A 17,705-nucleotide genomic window follows, 5' to 3' on the forward strand; every position below is an offset into this window, starting at 1 on the left:
CCCAGCACCTGATTGCCTTCAAGTGGAATTGTAAGATCAGCTCCCCTCTGGGCCCCACTGTCACCAGGGGATGGAGGGTGTGAAAGAAGCTGGGTCACAACTAGCCCCACTTCTCATCACCTTGTTGCATCTCATTGATGCTGGGTGGGGATGAAGGTTCAGTTCATTGCTGGACCCACTGACACTACCCTGCTAGGGGAACCTGAATATGGCATCCATGTCATCGGAAAGGGAGGGTGGGGTGAAAGATCAACTCATACAAGAGTCCCCCTTGAAATTATAGCTCAGGTGGGGTGATTAGGCATGGTTTTTGCATTAGTGTTTGGTTGGAATAGAGTGGGTATTGCCAAAAAGGTTTCATTAATCAGGCTTTATTTGCTCCCAATTTCTCTGTCTGCAATTGCTCAAGGGTCCTCCTTAAAGCATTGCTTTATTGGCTGACTTTCCCAGTACTCATTAAGCATAGTTCTATTGGTTTTGCTATGACTCAGCTGATTCCTAATTGTTATTTTACATATTTATCCAAGTGCAGAAACTAGGAGGGGCAGGGCTCTTCCAGAAGCCCTACAGTGTCCTCTGGAATGTTGAAGGGTTAGAAAACTGGCAGATTCTAGGGCTCCAACTCAGAAAAATAACATTTTTCTAGACTGAGAGCTGCCTGATAGGCTGGTGTTTCTGCTGTGAAAATGAAAGACTAGGTCATAAGGCTTCCCTAGAGCAGCAGTTCTCAACTGGGCTGCGAGTCAGAATCTTTCTTTTTTTTTTTTTTTTTTTGGAAAAAAGCTATCTTTTTATTTATTTTTTATTTCAGCATATTATTTCAGAATCTCTTGAGGGCCTTTTAAATCATAATGGTGCTTCTACTCCACCCCAGACATTCTGATTCAATTGGAGTGAGTTTGGGAACTGGTATTTTAAAAAAAAAAAAAAAAAAAAGCTCCCCAGTTGATTCTAACATGCAGCCAGGATTGAAGGGTTGAGAACCAACACCCTAGGGATCCTGCAGAGTTCTGAGAAGAAAGACAAACAAACAGCAAAGTCAAGGACTAGCAAATACAAATTCAAGTGCCTATGAGCAGTAAGTCCACCATTATTTTCCCCCAGGCACCTGCTCTGTGCCAGGCCCAAGCCTGCATTCAGGACGCTGAGATGGACAAGACATATCTCTGTCCTTCTGCTGAGGTATGCAGATGACAGAAACCAGGGCAGACGTGCCCAAGGCCACTGAGCAGTGCTAAGGGGACACAGGGAGGGAGCTCCCTGCCTGGGCATGTCAGAGGAGCAGACGTTGGGGTGGCGACTTGAAAGATGAGTGGAGCTTGGGTAGGCGGTAAAATGTTCTGACCCAAAGCAGCAGCCTCTTAGTCACCCAGCACCTTTGGTTTGTCTCACATCATGTCACAACTTCTTGTTTACTTCTAAACATTTATATTGTGCTTAGTATGTGCCATGCACTTTTCTGAGCAGTTTGTTTACTAGGAGTGTCTATTAGAATCACCTGAGGACTTTTCAAATGCAGATTCCTAGGTGAATCACAGTCTGGGGGGAAGGTCCATAGGGTTTTGCTTTTGTTTTTGTTTTTGGAGCTAGCTTCCTAGGTGATTCTGCTACCACAATTTCTCTTGCACTCCCTCACTTCCCCTCTAAACAAGCTCTCTATGGGGAGAGGGACCCAATTTGTAGCATTTGCTAATTTCTGTTGGGGTAAATACTCCCTCCATGGCAATTTTCAAGCTACTAAGTTAATTCCTGAATATTTAACCATCAGCTCTAATCAGTCATTAAGAGCTAGCTCCAGCATACCAACACCCCACACCTCTACCCTCACCTCCCCACTGGTTAAGAACCGCTACATTACATGAAAATGTATGGTTAAAAAAATACTACATCCATAAAACAGCAAACCCTTAATGGCTTGTGTTGTAATAAAGTTAGTTTCTTGAAAGCACTTATGCAAATAACTCCTAGAGCAACCTTGGTAATAAACATTTGGGGGAGAGAGATCAGGCTGCTTGGACAGGCAGAGGCTGATAAGCCTCTTGCTGTGTCCAAGTGGTAAGACTTCACCACTTGGTGTCGCTCTACAACTTGCTTAAGTCTCTGGCAAGAAAAGATCTTTGCTAAAAGATTGTCATTCTTAACTCTGAAACCTCAGGATGATGACTACGAAATTACATCCTACTTGTTCATGATTTGAAAGAAATTTTTGCACATATTTTTTTCTTGGAAAAGAGATTGGTAATTTTCAGAAAGGAAGAAGACAAGGGCAAAGAGGCAGTTAGGAATCACAAACTTTGACTTAGCACAAGACTTTGATTTACCAGGCAGATGAACTTGGACAAAACTAACCTCTCTACGCCTCAGTGTCCTCATCTGTAAATGGGGGGAAATATTTGTAACTTCTACCTCGCGGACTGGAATTCATCTGGCACATACTAAGCACCCATTCTGTGCCATGCTCTGCACTGGGCTCTGCAAAAGCCAAAATGAGTGAGGCACTATTCCTGTCCTCAAGAAGCTGAATCTAACCTCTTAGGTCTGTGTCCTTCAGTGGAGTGCATTATCTGACATTCTGTAATACCTTGATGAAAATTCTTATGTAGTAGCTTTTGTGTTAGGGAAAAAATGAAGTGTTGGTCTCAATGTTTCAATTATAAGAGGCCTCTTCAACCCTGGTCTCTCCTCCATGCTAACTTGCTCCAGAGGAATGCCATTGTTGAGAAGGAAAACTGAAGCCACTAGAATGTTCTCAGTTGCGAGGAACAGACATACAACTCTAACAGGTATGAATGATGACACTGAATGCATTAGGTCACAGAACTAAAACATCTGGCAGTGGGGGCCACTCTACCATGGTTTGATTCAGATGTTCACTTTGTCATCAGGGCACCAGCTGTTTCTCTGAGATTCTCTGAGTTCCACAATCCTTGGCGGATCAAGTTGGCTTCCTTCCTAGTGACAAATATTGCCACAGCAGTTCCAGGTCACACACTCCAATCTCACATCAACCTTCCAAGCAAAAGGCTTATGACTCACTCTACATGGCTGGACTGAGATCACACATTCACCCAAAGGCAATCATTATGGCCAAGGAAATGGGATGCTCTGATTGGCTGAGCCTAAATCACATGCTCCACTCTCAGAGTTGCAGGGGAAAGCCAGCCCTGGGCCACACCTGCTGCCTACGTGGAAACTGGGAGTTGTGGGGAAGGGGGAAGGGGAACTATTCCACCTTGGGAATATTAGCTAGACTGGAGTTTCTGATTTGGAGAATGGACAAGGGGGTGCAGGCTGAGTTCATGATCCGCTCTTCACACACTTCCCTCCTCTTCCTTCCCTGTATTAGCACCACCTTTAGAGAGAGAATTCTTCAACTTTTTTTCCTGAGAAATACATAGGTAGAGGCTGGCCATGATGTTCACCCCTCTACCCATGGGGCCTGGGGAGTGGAGTTATGCTTCCAGATAGAGATCGCAAGTTTCCACCCATCCCCAGCCTGTTTTCACTGGCATTTGCAAGTCCCAAACTCCTGCTCATCATGCAGGACAGGAAGTCACCCTGCTCTATAGGAAGTGCCTGCACAGTTCAGGCTGCAGCCTTCCTGCCTTGCTTCTTTCCTTGCATCCACTCTCCTTCCAGAATCAGGCAGAAACCTCTAGCTTCCTGCAATTTCACCACCATTCTCTTATCTGCAGTGGGATTATGCATTTGTATTCTCTACTATCACTTTAATGGAGTCTCAGAAGGCAGAGGAGATAAACACACAGGGTCAGTGGGTCATCTTAAGCTGGAAGTCACTGACCCATTTTTCTACCATAATTAAATCTGTCATGGCTGCAGTTGGCTTAAATAAATTCATGTCAAGGATTAAGCAATTTCTTTAGTGTTTTTACAGCCCCTGCCACCTAAGGGATGCTTTTGAGGTGATGACCAGGTAGGGAGGAGACTGAAGCTGCGACTGTAGAGACAGAAGTGCTGAAGACATGGGGAGGCAGAAGGGGATGGACTGAAGTGGTAACGGACAGACGTGGCTTTCAGAGATCTTCAGGACCAGCACATAGCATTCACAGAGAGCATTTGCTTACCGCTTGCACGATTTGGGGCATATCACTTTCCCCTCTAAAAGCCTCAGTTTCCCTCTCTGTATCTCATCAAGTTTTACAATCAGTATTAGTCAAAGTTTCTTGAGTTGCAAGCAACAGACGCTAATGCTAATTAAGCAAAAGTTGTGTTGAAGCAGCAGGTGTGTATGAAGACATCAGTGGGTAGGGACTCCGGCAACCTGGAAAGTGTAGGCTCCACCAAAAGAATTCACATTCAAGAAAAATGTGAACTTTTCTGTGTTGGCCAAACAAAACGTTTGTACTGGCCACCACAGCCCCCAGGGCTCCAATCTATAATGTCCATCTATAGGTAAGAGCCCAAGCTCTGTGCCCGGCACCAAGGCCCTTGCAGTCCAGGACAGAAGCCCAATTCTGGGTCATGGAAAAGGACCTTAGGTGATAACGACCATGTCTAGCTCTTGCTCAAGTCCACAGCCCCTAGCACTGGGCCCAGGACAGGGACAGCCTCATGGAGTGCCCCAAATCAGGACTCTTTGCTAAGGTAAGAGGTGGCTCAGGGACATTTGAGTCTCAGCTCATCTAAGACTATGCAGCTCACCGATGCCTGATCCCATAGATGGATGGGGACAGATCAGGTCATGGGCTCCACCAGAAGGTGGGGGTAGGGAAGGGGGCAGGAACCACTCTTTTAGGTAGGCAGTCAGTCCCCAGCTGAAGCCTCACAAGCCTCAACAGCCTCCGTCAACCACAAAGCTTGTAAGTGCCCATCATGCCCAGCAACTTCTCCATTTACAGCTTTCTAATACACCACCATCGCCTTCCCATCCGCATGAACACTTTGCTCAGACCCTATCTCGCTACCAATGTGGCTGTCCACCAGCTATGTGTAATCCCAAAGAAAGGGACCTTGTTCCAGTCATTTCTCAGCCCCCCGCACTGGGCATGGCCCACAGTAAATGCTTGCTATGTGCTTTGGGTTGCTCACTAACCATTAAGAACCATGTTGGCCCTTCTGGGAATAATCATGACTTGGGTCAGGAGACCTGGGCTCAATCACTCACGTTGGACTGGCCCTCAGCTTGCCCCCGTGCACAGCAGGGAGAAGACCACATGATTGCTAAAGGACTTTCTGGTTTCTCCGACGTCCTTTGCATTCGCTGGCTCTGCTTTGTGACTGCAATTTTGGCTGGGGCTGAAAGAGGGAGGGCCTTTGATGGGTAGAAATGGTCCTTCAAACTAGAAGATGCATGGTCACACCTGTGGGCTGCCACTGTGAGGGTGGCAGGCAATAAGGGGAGGTTAGAGGGGGACCTGAGGTGACCACAATGACAAAGCTGGAAGCAGGCAACTGTCAGGAGAAAGAGACTGAAGTCAGACACACAATTGTGAGTCTCCCCAAGACCATTGCTTAACTATGTGACCCAAGCTGGTCACTTCATCTGAGCCATTCCCCGCTCTGTTGATGGGTGAACAAGCAACATGGAGGGTTTGTTGAATCAGGTTTTGAACTCGGAGGAGCTAATGGAACAGGAAGCCACACTCTGGGCTCTGAGATGATGTCACCCTCATGAACCAGGCAGAGGGGGTGGGATCAGTGGGGACCCCCCCAACCCTTTATCCACCTCCCCCAGCAGAGCAAAAGGTTCCCATACTTCTAAGTCCAACTCCCCATTTCCTTCTACTATCAAATTAGAGCAAGAAATCCAGACTGGACAAGAGCCATTGCGCATTAAAGTTTTATGTGAAACTCTGTAAATGTATAGAGTGGCCCATGGCCACCGCTCAGCACTTGCTGTAGATGGCCGCACTGCCCCGCTCCTCAAACTCCTCCTTGCTGACCCAGAGCTGCTGGAAGGCCTGGAGGGAGGCCAGAATGGAGCCGCCAGTCCACACCGAGGTCTTCCTCTCAGGAGCAGCGGCCACCACGGGGCTATCCCCAGGGCAGAGCAGGCTAAGCTCCCTCTGGAAGCGCTCAGGGAAGCCATCCAGCATGGTGCAGCCGCCGCACAGCAGCACATTGGTGGCCATCTCCTCCTTGAAGCCCGCCTCCTCGCAACGGCCCAGGCAGGCGGCTGTGAGCTCTGGCAGGCCCGGCTGGCTGCTGCCCACCAGGGAGGGCTTGAAGAGCATCTCGGAGCAGCGGAAGCGCTCCTGGCCAATGGTGATGTGCTTACCATCAGGGAGCTCGTAGTCCACGCGCAGCTCCTCCAGGGACAAACGTAGCTCCTCCTCAGGCAGCAGGGCCGCGTAGCCGCACTTCTTCTTGATGTGCTCTATGATGTGCAGGTGGTCATCTGTGAACTTGTGGCCAGCCTGGTTGAGCAGCTGCATCAGGTAGTTGGTGAGGTCACCCCCTGCGTAGTCAGCGCGGCTTGTCAGCCCCGGCAGCACATCGCCTTCCGAGATGGGCACCACGTGCGAGACGCCATGCCCACTCTCCACCACCAGCCCCGAGGTCTTGCCGTAGGAGTAGATGGACAGCAGCGACTGGGACGTCACGTGCATGGCAGGGATGCCAAAGGTCTCGAACATGAGCTCAGCGTACTTCTCCCGGTTGCTACTGGGGCTGAGCGGAGGGTCGGAGACCAGCACGGCGTGCTCCTCAGGGAGGATCTTCATGGCCGTGTGGAAGATGTACTCCCAGATGTTCTGGACGCAGTCCCAGTCCACCACGATGCCGTGCTTCAGTGGGTTAACCAGCTTGAGGGGCGTCTCCATGCTGAGCAGCTCATGGCCCACATAGGTCTGCTTGCTGGTGTCGCCAGAGTCCGCTGCCTCGGGGCAGCGCTTGCCCACAGTGGAGGAGATGAAGTAGGTGGGCCTGGGCTCCCCCGCGTAGCCGCACTTGCAGTACTGGGAGCCCAGGTCAATGATGAGTGCCTTGACCTTGCGCACCTTCTTAGGCTTCATCTTCTGCTGAGTGGCTGAACCTGTGTCCCGGATGCCAGCATCAGGGCCTGGCAGTGTTCCTGCCTCTCCAGGGTCACCCTGAGCCGTGCCCAGGGGCATGAGGCTGGGACTGTTCCTTGTCGCCATCTGACTTTCTTGCTCACCTTCTCACATCCACATCCTAGAGCTCCACAGGGAGAAATGAGAGCCCACCTCCAGCAGTGCCTTGGCAACCACCAGGATTGTGATGTCACTGGGGGCTGGTCCATTCAGGCAGCCCGGGGAGGGCTTGGCTTCCATGGGCCCTTGGTCGGTCACTCTAACCCCTGTCCCCCTAAGTCGAGTTTGATCCAGGACAGAGCAGGTGGCCAGCAGTTATAGAAATTCAAACACACTGGGGTCTTGGAGGTTTCTGCTCCCCTCCTTACATCCCTATGCTTTACTGACTGAATGCCTTTTCCTCTTCTGCTTCTTGGCGGAGAGGGTGCTAAATATTTGAGCCCCTATAGTAAGTCAGGGACTGTACCAGGGACTCCACTTATGTTATTTTGCAGAATTCTGGGAGGTACACAGAGCTGAGGAAATAAGAGGCTCAGAATTCAAAGGACTTCCCCAAGAGGAAACAGTTCTTGGAGTGTTTATACTTTAACATTGGAGTTCATCCAATTCCAATGCACCAGGCCTCCTTAAAGAGTTTGAGAACCCCAACAATACTTTCCTCTCTTCATTCAACATTTACTGGGGGGGGGGGGGGAGTAGCAGGTTCAGCCCAGTGTAGCCTGCCAGTGACAAAGGAAACCCTGGCCACAAGCAATGCCCCGTCTAGGTGAGGAGATAGAATGGATGCAGATGAGTCTGCAGGCAGAAGTCTGCTTGGAGAAGAGAGGTGCATGATGGAGCAAGTGCTTATTTGAGGGAGGAAGTCCGCAGGTTCTCTAGAGAGGAGGTGATGCTTAAGTCAAATACTGAAAGAGGTATGGGTATTTGTCAAGTGGCTAAGAGGCACAGGCATCCCAAGCAGAGAGTGTGGCTTAAGCAAAGGCTCAGAAGGATGCACAGTGAAGAACTTCCAGTAGACACAGTGTTTGGAAAAACAGACTAAACTAGAGAGGTCACAGAGCCAACCAGGGAGGGCCACAAATGCTAGGAGTAGGCTTAGAACAAACCGAGGACAGCTGGGGAACCAATGAAGGCTTTTAGCAGGGGAGTGGTCAGATTTGCCTTCCAGAAAAATTTTAGAGAGATTTGCATTTGGCTATAATGTAGAGAATGGATGGGAGGGGCGAGACTAGAAGCTGAGACCTGAAAGGAGGCCATGGAAATTCCTGAAAGTGGCCTGACCTAGGGCTGTCATAGTGTGGAAGAGACAGGTTCTAGAGGAGTTTAGAAGGTGGAATTGAATCTAATCTGTTGGTTCCCCAACCAACTTTAATCCAAACTCTTACCCTGGCATTTGAAGCCTTCTCTCATTGGCTCCTGGGAACTCTTTAGCCTCAAACACTGCACTCACATTAGATGATTAGATATGGGGCATGAGGAAGAGGGAAGGAGGAATCTCTCACCTGTGCCCAAGCAAGAAATATGACCTGCCATCCAGAAAGGACAATTCACAGGGACCCCCATTACCACCTGCCCCTTTCAGATCAGCAGCAGCATCAGACCCCCATAGGAGCATGAACTCCACTGCAAACTGCATATGCTAGGGATCTAGGTTGCATGCTCCCCATGAGAATCCAACGTCTGATGATCTGAGGTGGAGCCAAGGTGGCCACCCCACCCCTTCCCCATCCATGGAAAAACTGTCTTCCATGAAACTGGTCTCTGGTGTCAAAAAGGCTGGGGACTGCTGCTCTAGAACATGCCACCTAAGAGTTTGGCATGGCCAGCTGTGAGTGACAAACTTTTCTTCACACAGGATATCTGTACCTCTCTGAAACCATGAATTGGTCTACTCTCAAGGTGCTGCAGGGCAAGAGAATTCTTTCATGACAACCCTTAGGCTAAAGGCAGTGCTCAGAACTGCCCCAGCCTGCTTTTCTTCCATTCCTTATGGAAAGCCAGTACAGACGAGAAGGAAGACTAAGAAACTGACCTCAGAAGACCTGGGTTCAAATCCAGCTTTATCATTTATAATCTGTACGACCTTGGGCAGACTACTCAAAATGTTAGTTGACTCTGATTACTATAGTGCTATGCCCTCTCATAAACTTGAGCCCTCTCCACCACCTCCAGCTTTCTCCCTTGAGCAACTAGGTGGGTGGATGGTGGTGCCACACACGCTCACAGGCATATGGAATGCAGGAGTAGGAGCTTTCTAACATTACTTTGGTTATTGTTTGTCACTCCTCAACCCCCACCAAGTAGACTAAGAGATTTTTGTCTTTTTTGTCACTGAATTCCCAGCTGCCTTGCACATAGGAGGCACTCAATAAATATTAATTGAATAAATCAGGTTTATGACAAAATTTAGGAAAAAAGGTGCAATTTGGACTCCTGTGGTGTTAAAAACTAAAAAAAAATTAAAATCTTAAAACTCCCAACATTTAGAAAAAGGGGAGGTATTTCAAAAATACCCCAAATGTACCCAAACATGGGACAAAGGTTCCCAGTAACTAGAAAGCCCAGGTCACCATATTACATCATAATCAGTGATGTCACCATTGGGAAAATTCCCAAGTTGTCCTCTGATTTAGGCCTTTCAGGCCTTGAAGTCAGAGGGATTGAGGAACTTTCCAAGGGCAGTATGGCTCTTGACAACGTGTGGGGTTCACGGGCAGCAATCATAGGGGATGGGCCTGCCAAGAAGGTGGGTGATCAGGCCCCCACACAGATACAGGCCCTCCAGACTGCCTCCTTAAGGGATGGCCCAGCAAAGCGGGCAGTGTGGGTCCGCCGTAAGACTTTGGAGCCAGAAGATCCTACCAAATCAGCAGTGGCCAACGGGAGGCCCAAGCTAGAGGCTGCCAAAGCAGTGGTCGTGGACCTTGGCACTGGCTACTGTAAATGTGGCTTTGCGGGCCTGCCAAGGCCCTCTCACAGGATCTCAACAACAGTGGGCAAGCCCTACATGGAGACTGCCAAGACTGGGGATAATCGCAAGGAGACATATGTGGGGCAGGAGATTGCCGATTCAGAGCTTCATCTTAAGCTAGTTAATCCTCTGAGACATGGCATCATTGTGGACTGGGATACAGTGCAGGATATCTGGGAATATCTCTTCCGACAAGAAATGAAGGTTGCCCCAGAGGAGCATGCAGTCTTGGTTTCAGACCCACCCCTGAGCCCACACACCAACAGAGAGAAATATGCTGAAATGCTGTTTGAAACCTTCAACACTCCTGCAATGCACATCGCCTACCAGTCCCGCCTGTCCATGTACTCCTATGGAAGGACCTCCGGCCTGGTGGTGGAGGTTGGCCACGGTGTGTCCTATGTGGTCCCCATCTATGAGGGATACCCTTTGCCCAGCATCACCGGAAGGCTAGACTACGCAGGCTCTGACTTGACAGTCTACCTGATGGGCCTGATGAACAGTTCAGGGAAGCACTTCACTGAGGACCAGATAGGCATCGTGGAGGACATCAAGAAGAAATGCTGCTTTGTGGCTCTGGATCCCACCGAAGAGAAGAAAGTCCCTCCCAATGAGCATATGATCCAGTACATTCTGCCTGATGGGAATGAGATACAACTGTGCCAGGAAAGGTTCCTCTGCTCGGAGATGTTCTTCAAGCCATCTCTCATCAAGTCCATGCAGCTAGGCCTCCACACCCAGACAGTGTCCTGCCTTAACAAGTGTGACATTGCCCTCAAACGGGACCTCATGGGGAACATCCTGCTCTGTGGGGGCAGCACTATGCTCAGCGGTTTTCCTAACCGTCTGCAGAAGGAGCTGAGTAGCATGTGTCCCAATGACACCCCACAGGTAAATGTGTTGCCTGAGAGAGACAGTTCAGTGTGGACTGGTGGCTCCATCCTGGCTTCACTTCAGGGCTTCCAACCACTGTGGGTCCACCGCTCTGAGTACGAGGAACACGGGCCTTTCTTCCTCTACAGAAGATGCTTCTGAATGCCCATAAAGCATGGCCACCGCACGGGCAGTACATCAGCTTTGCTGGGTGAGTGCTCTCCTACATACAGGGAGCTGAGCCAGCACGTTCATTCCTGTAGCATTAAACACCCCTCATGTTCCCCTCCACAGTGTGTTTCACTATTTTCTGATTTAATAAGAACTTAAAAGACGAACCATCTGCCTTAAAATATACATTTGCCAAAACAAAAGCAACTATGGGGGGAGGATGAACAAAAAAAGACATGCATTGTATGTTGATTGCCTAAACACATTTTCCTGAGAGAAACTAGCTTTAAAATTATTCTGTTCCTTATTTTGTGCATTCCCCATCTTACGAACTACTTTATTGTTAAAATCTGTTTGGAAGGGGGAGTGTAACGAAGATAGATTATAGGTAAATGCTGTTGGGGCATATAAGAAGCTCCCTTTCCATAAACACCAATTGGAAGTAGCTGCAATGGTTTAATCTCTCACAAAGCAGCACTGTACATTGCATACTTCCTCAGCAATTCTGAAGGCCTGGAAAGAGCTGGTAAAGATGTCTGACCCCTGCTTTACCTATACTTTCTTTTAGTTCCAAATAGTCACTTATGTCTCAACGCCAGTTCTTATTAAGCCATCATGGTAACTGCTGCTGGAGCCTAGCATATTATGATCAAGGTAAGGGGCAACTCTTCAGAGAATGAATGCTATGTAGATCTCGCCTTTTTAAAAACTGGGGTGAGATGTATCTTGGGCTATCAGCATTGAGGTCAAGGATGGAAGCCATGGTCATTCTTTATACACTGCAAGAAGTGCTGCCGATCTCCCACCAGACTGGATTCTCCATTAGCCTAGAAAGTATACAGCTGGAGTTTAGGGTGGGCTCAAGATACAGGCTGCTGGTTAAGGAGCTGATAGTGTGGGTTTGTGGAAGACTGCCCTGTGCTGATCTTTTTAATCCAACCAAGAAGCCCAAAGGGACTTACAGACCCTCAGTAACCAGGGAAGCCCTTCCAGAGCCCGGCAAGTTCTATGGTATTCCTACAGAGGGAGTTTGTAATTGAAGCACTCTAAATTGGTGATTCTTTACAACAGCCCTCAAATACATTCTTTGCCCTGACTTCAAAGCTCAGAAATCTGAACGCCACCAGGAGGCAACATGAAATAGTGGGAAAGAACATGGCTTTTGAGATCTATGATTTGAAATCCTATTTTGCTATCATCTATGTGACCTGAGTCTTTGCTTATCTATAAAATTGAATGCAAATGCCTACCTCACACAGCAGATGTAAAAAAACAGAGACGAACACCTAAATATCAGTGTCTGGCCTCTGGGAGGTGTTCACGATAGCTAGTTAGTATCTTGTAGACTTCAACCTCTTACACGAAAAGCCAAAAGTCTCTTACTATGGTCCTTAGCCACACAGGCACTCAAAGGTATTCAGTGGAAAGCTGGCATCTCTACCATCTCTAGGGAGAAGTCCTACAGAGCCATTCCCACAGCCTCCAGGTTTGCCTAGACAGCCTTGGAAGGCCTCAAGTGCCCAACTCTGGATCCAGATCTGGTGATAAGTGTATCTGGCTGGCATCAGTAGATGGCCAGCCACAGAAGGGCATCTGAGCTTCCTATGATTCAACAAGGATGACCGAACCTCACACTTGAGTGTCTCGGAATCAGCCAGGAGTTTGGGTACACTGACTTGACAGAGGTACATCTTGTTTACGCCGGTTTCCAAACCACTCTACAGCCAACACTCCACAATCATTCACTGACAGGCAAGGTAAAGTTTTGGTTAGTTCTTAATCCTTGGACCTCTCTGGCAGGGTGGTAAAGCCTATGAACACCTTCTAAGAATAATGTTTTTATGGGTATAAAATAAAATATTAGGTTATTAAGTATGGAATGTCCGATTTCCTTAAGTACTAACTTTGACAGGTGATATCGCTGACATTTACTTTGATGCTTCTTGTTTTATGTTTCTTGTGAAGGTACATCCTCAGTCTTTCAAACACTTGGTTTGACTTGTGATTATCTTTCAAATTTTTTTTAGACAAATTTTTGTGAAACCATGGGGTATGTCAAAAATTCATGTTATTTTTGAATATGAGTTCCATCATGGAAATAATGCAGTGCAGACAGCTCAAAACATCAACAAAGTGTTTGGAAAGGATGTGGCTAATGAATGCACAGTACATCAACAGTTTGAGAAGTTCCGTTCTGGTGATTTTAACCTTGAAAATGAGCCACATGGGCAAACTGACACCAAGATGGATAATGACGGGCTAAAAGCTGTAGTAGAAGCAAATATATCTCAACCTACACGTTAATTAGCAGCAAGGTCTGATGTTACTATTTCAACAATATTGGACCATTTGAAAAAAATCGGCAAGGTAAAGAAGCCGGATAGATGGGTTCCACATGAATTAAATGACCATTGGAAGAGAAATTGTCTTAAAGCTTGCCTTTCTTTGCTGTCACGGCATAAAGGTGAACCATTTCTACACCGTATTGTAACGTGTGACCAAAAAATGGATTCTTTCTGACAATTTCAAGTGTTCAGCACAATGCTTGGATCAAGATGAAGTGCCAAAACATAGTTGAAACCCGAATATTCATCCTAAAAGCTAATGGTGTCTGTTTGGTGGTCCAGCACTGGTATTGTCCACTACCCCTTCATGAAACCTGGTCAGTCGATTACAACAGATGTCTACTGCAACCAATCGGACAAAATGATGAGGATGCTTGCAATTAAGCAGCCGAGATCGGTCAAGAGACAGGCCAATCCTCTTGCAAGACAACGCTCGACCACATGTTGCACAAATAACACTGCTCAAACTACGGAGATTAGACTTGGAAACTCTCTGTCATCCACCGTATTCACCAGACCTTGCACCAACTGACTACCACTTCTTCCAATCTTTGGACCAGTTCTTACAAGGAAAAATATTTAATTCTCAACAAGCTGTGGAAAACACCTTTGGTGATTTCATAGCCACTGGCTCTCCAAGCTTCTTTCCTACTGGCATAAACAAGCTACTGTTAAGATGGCAAAATTGTGTCGATAGTTTAGGTGCATACTTTGATTAATTGTACTGCTTCTTGTTTGAGATACAGTAAATACTTTTGATTCAAAATCGGACATTTCATGTTTAATGACCTAATACATAGGATCACAGAGAAAACCAATCATATAGAAATATACTTTTATCTTCAGATCCCTTAGGGGTCTATGAACCCCAAGTCAAGAATCCCCCAAAAGGCTAAAGTCTTGATGAAGAGGAAGAGTGTGAGGTGGTTCTGGTGGAGGGAAGTCTTCAGGACTTCCTAGGCCTAAATGTTCATTTTAAAATGAAAACTATCAATATAAGGCTGAACAATTTATATAGTCTTTTTAGAAGCACTTTTATAATTCTCTCGCTTGATCCTCACAACTGTCCTAGTAGAAAAAGAATCCTTTAATTCATCAACTGGGGGCAATTTTGACTCCTAGGGGACATTTGACAATATCTAAAGACATTTTTGGTTGTCGTCACAGGGGTGAGAGTGTGTTCTACTGGCATCTTGTGGGTAAACACCAGGGAAGTTGTTAAATATCCTACACCTGCACAAGACAGTTCTCCCTGCCCCACACACAAAGAATGATAAGACCCAAAATGTCAATTAAATTGCCATTAAAAAACCCCTCTTAGCCTGATGGGCATTCAAGGCTGGAGGAAAGCAAGGTTCAAATTAAGGGGCCTTGTCTAAGGACACTAAGATGGGTGGACACATGACCCAAAACCTTGTTCTTTCCTTTATACCAGGAGGACATCTGTTCTTAAAGTTCCTGGGACTTTAGAGCCAATAAGAGTAATGGTGGGGCAGCTTACTGCAGACACAAGACACAGGCAAGGGCTGAGCAGGACAGAGAACACAGGAGCACAAGAATCAACAGTAGCACTGGCAAATGTCACCATATTAGTCTTGGCTTATCTACAGCCTCTTGAACATTTGTAGTTATCTAGCGCCTAAGATTTTCATCCTCACTCACTCACTAATAAATATGACAAAGACAATCAAGACTCCCCAAAACTTGTCCAGGTGGTGCTTCTAATAGAAGCACAGATAACCAGCACTACAGGAGGAAAAATAACTAATTTTGCTTCCCAAACTTGCAGTCACCTTAAATTCCTAAGAATCATCAGTTTTATTTTTTTAAAACACCCTCTTCAGTCATGGCTATGACCAATCTCAAGAGTGCGTGCATGTGTGTGTGTGTCTGTTTGTATGTGTTCATATGTATATGTGTATGTTTAGAGAAATTTATCTTAAAATATGCAGCCATGCTAAGAAATTACACCAAGCTATACTCATAAAGGTAATAAAAACGTCAGCTCCTGCTCAGTTTTTTGAAAAGTGAAAAGTTAAAATCACTTTGATCAAAGAAGACAATCCTCTGCAAGTTCCCTCTTGATGTCTGGAGCACCTGAGCAAAGCTCTCTGACTCAATGGAATCAAGAAAACAACTGAAGATTCTAGCCTACTGCGGCATGAACTCGCTTTTGAGATGGTACTAATTTTTGGGAAGGGTATGTACTCTTTTCTATTAATAGAATGTAACAGAATCTTTCTCCAAAATTAAGCATTCACCACTCACAGGAGTTTCTCCTTTTCCTATACCCTCCATTTTTCCCATGAATTCTTCCTTGGCTTTGCTGTCAATGTGGAAATAACTGACAGTAATTTGCATCCACACAAATTCCTTTCTGCTGCTTTGATACATTATCTTAAGGAAAATTAGCATCCATGAAAACTCAGACCATTATCAACAGACACATTTACTTCTATTTCCAATCTATCAGCATGGGTCCCTTTACTATTATCCAAAGCAAGAGCACTATAATATATTAAAATGCCACATGAGTTACCATGCTCATTTAACCATGCCAAAGAGTAGTCACAAAGTACGGTCAGCCTTTCAATGTTGAGCACTTAATTATAGCAAATCCATTACGGGTATAAATCAAAAAGTAGATTTCCCCATAGCAGAGTATATCTTTCTTCCTTTTTTTTTTTCCTCCTATTATTTTGTGAAAATTTTCAAACATACAGAAAAGTTGAATTATACAGTGAATACCCCTAGATTCTATAGTTAACATCTTGCTGTATTAGGGAAAGTCTTCTTAAATTACAATTTTGGGTATACCTATTCTTTGAGGATCCAAAGCAGCATTACATGTTAGTTCATGTACAGTAATGAAGGTCTGGTCTGACAGAAAAACATGGAAGAGGTTTTTAACCTTACCCAAGGATTAGCCACAAAACTGTTATCAGAATAACCGGGCTTTTCCTAGATTCACCAAAAAGAGAAAACATTCTCATTTCTTCCAAAGAAAATAACTGGAAGTTCTTTTGAGAAACTGAATGAAACAGGGGTCAGTTAAGCACCATAAAGAAAAATAAATAAAATGGCCTAGATACTGACAAAAACATTTCAGTTAAAGGAAGCAGTATTTGGAGAAGAGACAATTTACAACCACGCATGCCATACAGTGCACACTGCTCACCTATACCAAATGTGCATGATACTATTTAGAAATTCTAATCTGTTCCAGGTCTAACAATGCTAATTCTATAGCAGAAAATACACAGGCAGTAAAACACTTCCTACGGACAGTGTAACTATAGAAGTCTCAGCCCAGGTATAACTGAAAGCACGTGACCTGGTAAGATGTTACAGAATAATAGCTATCAGCATAGAAAAGCTTAGAATTTCAAAGGATACTTTTTATTCTGCTTTAGTTTAAGATAAAAAGAAGCAAATAGTGATTATACCTGACCAAATGTTGGTAGTACTAATAGTCATTGTTGTTTGTATATAATACTCTTCCCTCTAGTACAATTTAGAAAATTATTTTACTTGTCTTAGCACTTTTGAGGTAGAAACCATGAAACATTATTCCCAATTAACAGATGAAGAAGTGAAGTACAAATCAATTATGGAACTTGCCCAAGGTCCCTATACGAATCAGACCAGTAGCTGGGAAGGAAACCCTATCATAATTAGCATAAATATGCTTTCAAACAGCACACGTAAAAGAACAGTAATTCTCACAAAAATGATGCTATATGGATTAAAGCTTAACATCTTGCTAATGATTAAGACATACACACAAAATAAAAACAGAATTTCTTGGTGTCTGCTAAAGTCTGGGGCACACAGCAGCTCTCGGCAATGCTAAGGTAAATCATCATCTTACTCTTCCCAGTTCTCAACAGCCAGGCCTCAAAAAGCAAGAGGTGGAAGGACAGCTAGGACTGAGTGGAAAATGGCCATCTCTGCTGGAGCCCTCCTAAGCTGTAGTCAGTCAATCTAGCAGGCTCAGTTTCCACTGGGTTTTCTTGTTCATCTTTGGCGGTATAAAAAGCTCAGCATCTAAAAGAAAGAAAGAAAGGAAAACTTTGATACACGCACTCTTGTTGGTGGGAACTGAGGCAGTAACTCTAAGCTAAACAAACTATGAGACTGGGTTTTATAGCTACAAGATAACCATCCGAGCCAAAGTTAATGTGTCTACAACCCTTGCAACCTCTAGGTCAGAGCAAACAGACTGGAGGCCCTGCTCTGAGAGGACGGACTACATTTCAACTTCAGGCATGCTCACCTTGTGATTCAAAGTGAAGAATGTTCTATATTGCAACTGGGAAGGGTGGTGGTAGA

General features: G+C 45.8%; 3 protein-coding genes across 3 annotated transcripts in view; 1 reads left to right on the plus strand and 2 right to left on the minus strand.

The window, feature by feature from the left end:
• Positions 1-5,838: 5,838 nt before the first annotated feature.
• On the minus strand, positions 5,839-7,193 carry ACTL7B (actin-like 7B). Its single transcript, XM_012638532.1, has one exon. It carries the CDS (start codon positions 7,098-7,100, stop codon positions 5,847-5,849), a length of 1,254 nt encoding a protein of 417 aa, XP_012493986.1. The 5' UTR covers positions 7,101-7,193; the 3' UTR covers positions 5,839-5,846.
• Positions 7,194-9,621: 2,428 nt separating this feature from the next.
• On the plus strand, positions 9,622-11,146 carry ACTL7A (actin-like 7A). The gene has a single exon (XM_012638535.1). It carries the CDS (start codon positions 9,697-9,699, stop codon positions 11,017-11,019), a length of 1,323 nt encoding a protein of 440 aa, XP_012493989.1. The 5' UTR covers positions 9,622-9,696; the 3' UTR covers positions 11,020-11,146.
• A 5,694-nt stretch (positions 11,147-16,840) lies between these two features.
• The window catches only part of IKBKAP (inhibitor of kappa light polypeptide gene enhancer in B-cells, kinase complex-associated protein), a 111,808-nt gene continuing 110,943 nt past the window's right edge, over positions 16,841-17,705 (minus strand). Inside the window, exon 36 of the mRNA XM_012638524.1 lies at positions 16,841-17,420. Within this exon, the coding sequence (XP_012493978.1) occupies positions 17,353-17,420 (68 nt within the window). The 3' untranslated portion in view covers positions 16,841-17,352. The remainder of the gene's footprint in view (positions 17,421-17,705) is intronic.

Source organism: Propithecus coquereli, unplaced genomic scaffold (genome assembly GCF_000956105.1).
Source record: "Propithecus coquereli isolate 6110/MARCELLA unplaced genomic scaffold, Pcoq_1.0 Scaffold130, whole genome shotgun sequence".
In the NCBI taxonomy this organism is placed as follows: Eukaryota; Metazoa; Chordata; class Mammalia; order Primates; family Indriidae; genus Propithecus; species Propithecus coquereli.

What these genes read in the sequence shown, in the direction of transcription:
- ACTL7A (XM_012638535.1), top strand. Translation starts at nt 9,697, where the DNA reads ATGGCTCTTGACAACGTGTGGGGTTCACGGGCAGCAATCATAGGGGAT.
- ACTL7B (XM_012638532.1), bottom strand. Translation starts at nt 7,100, where the DNA reads ATGGCGACAAGGAACAGTCCCAGCCTCATGCCCCTGGGCACGGCTCAG.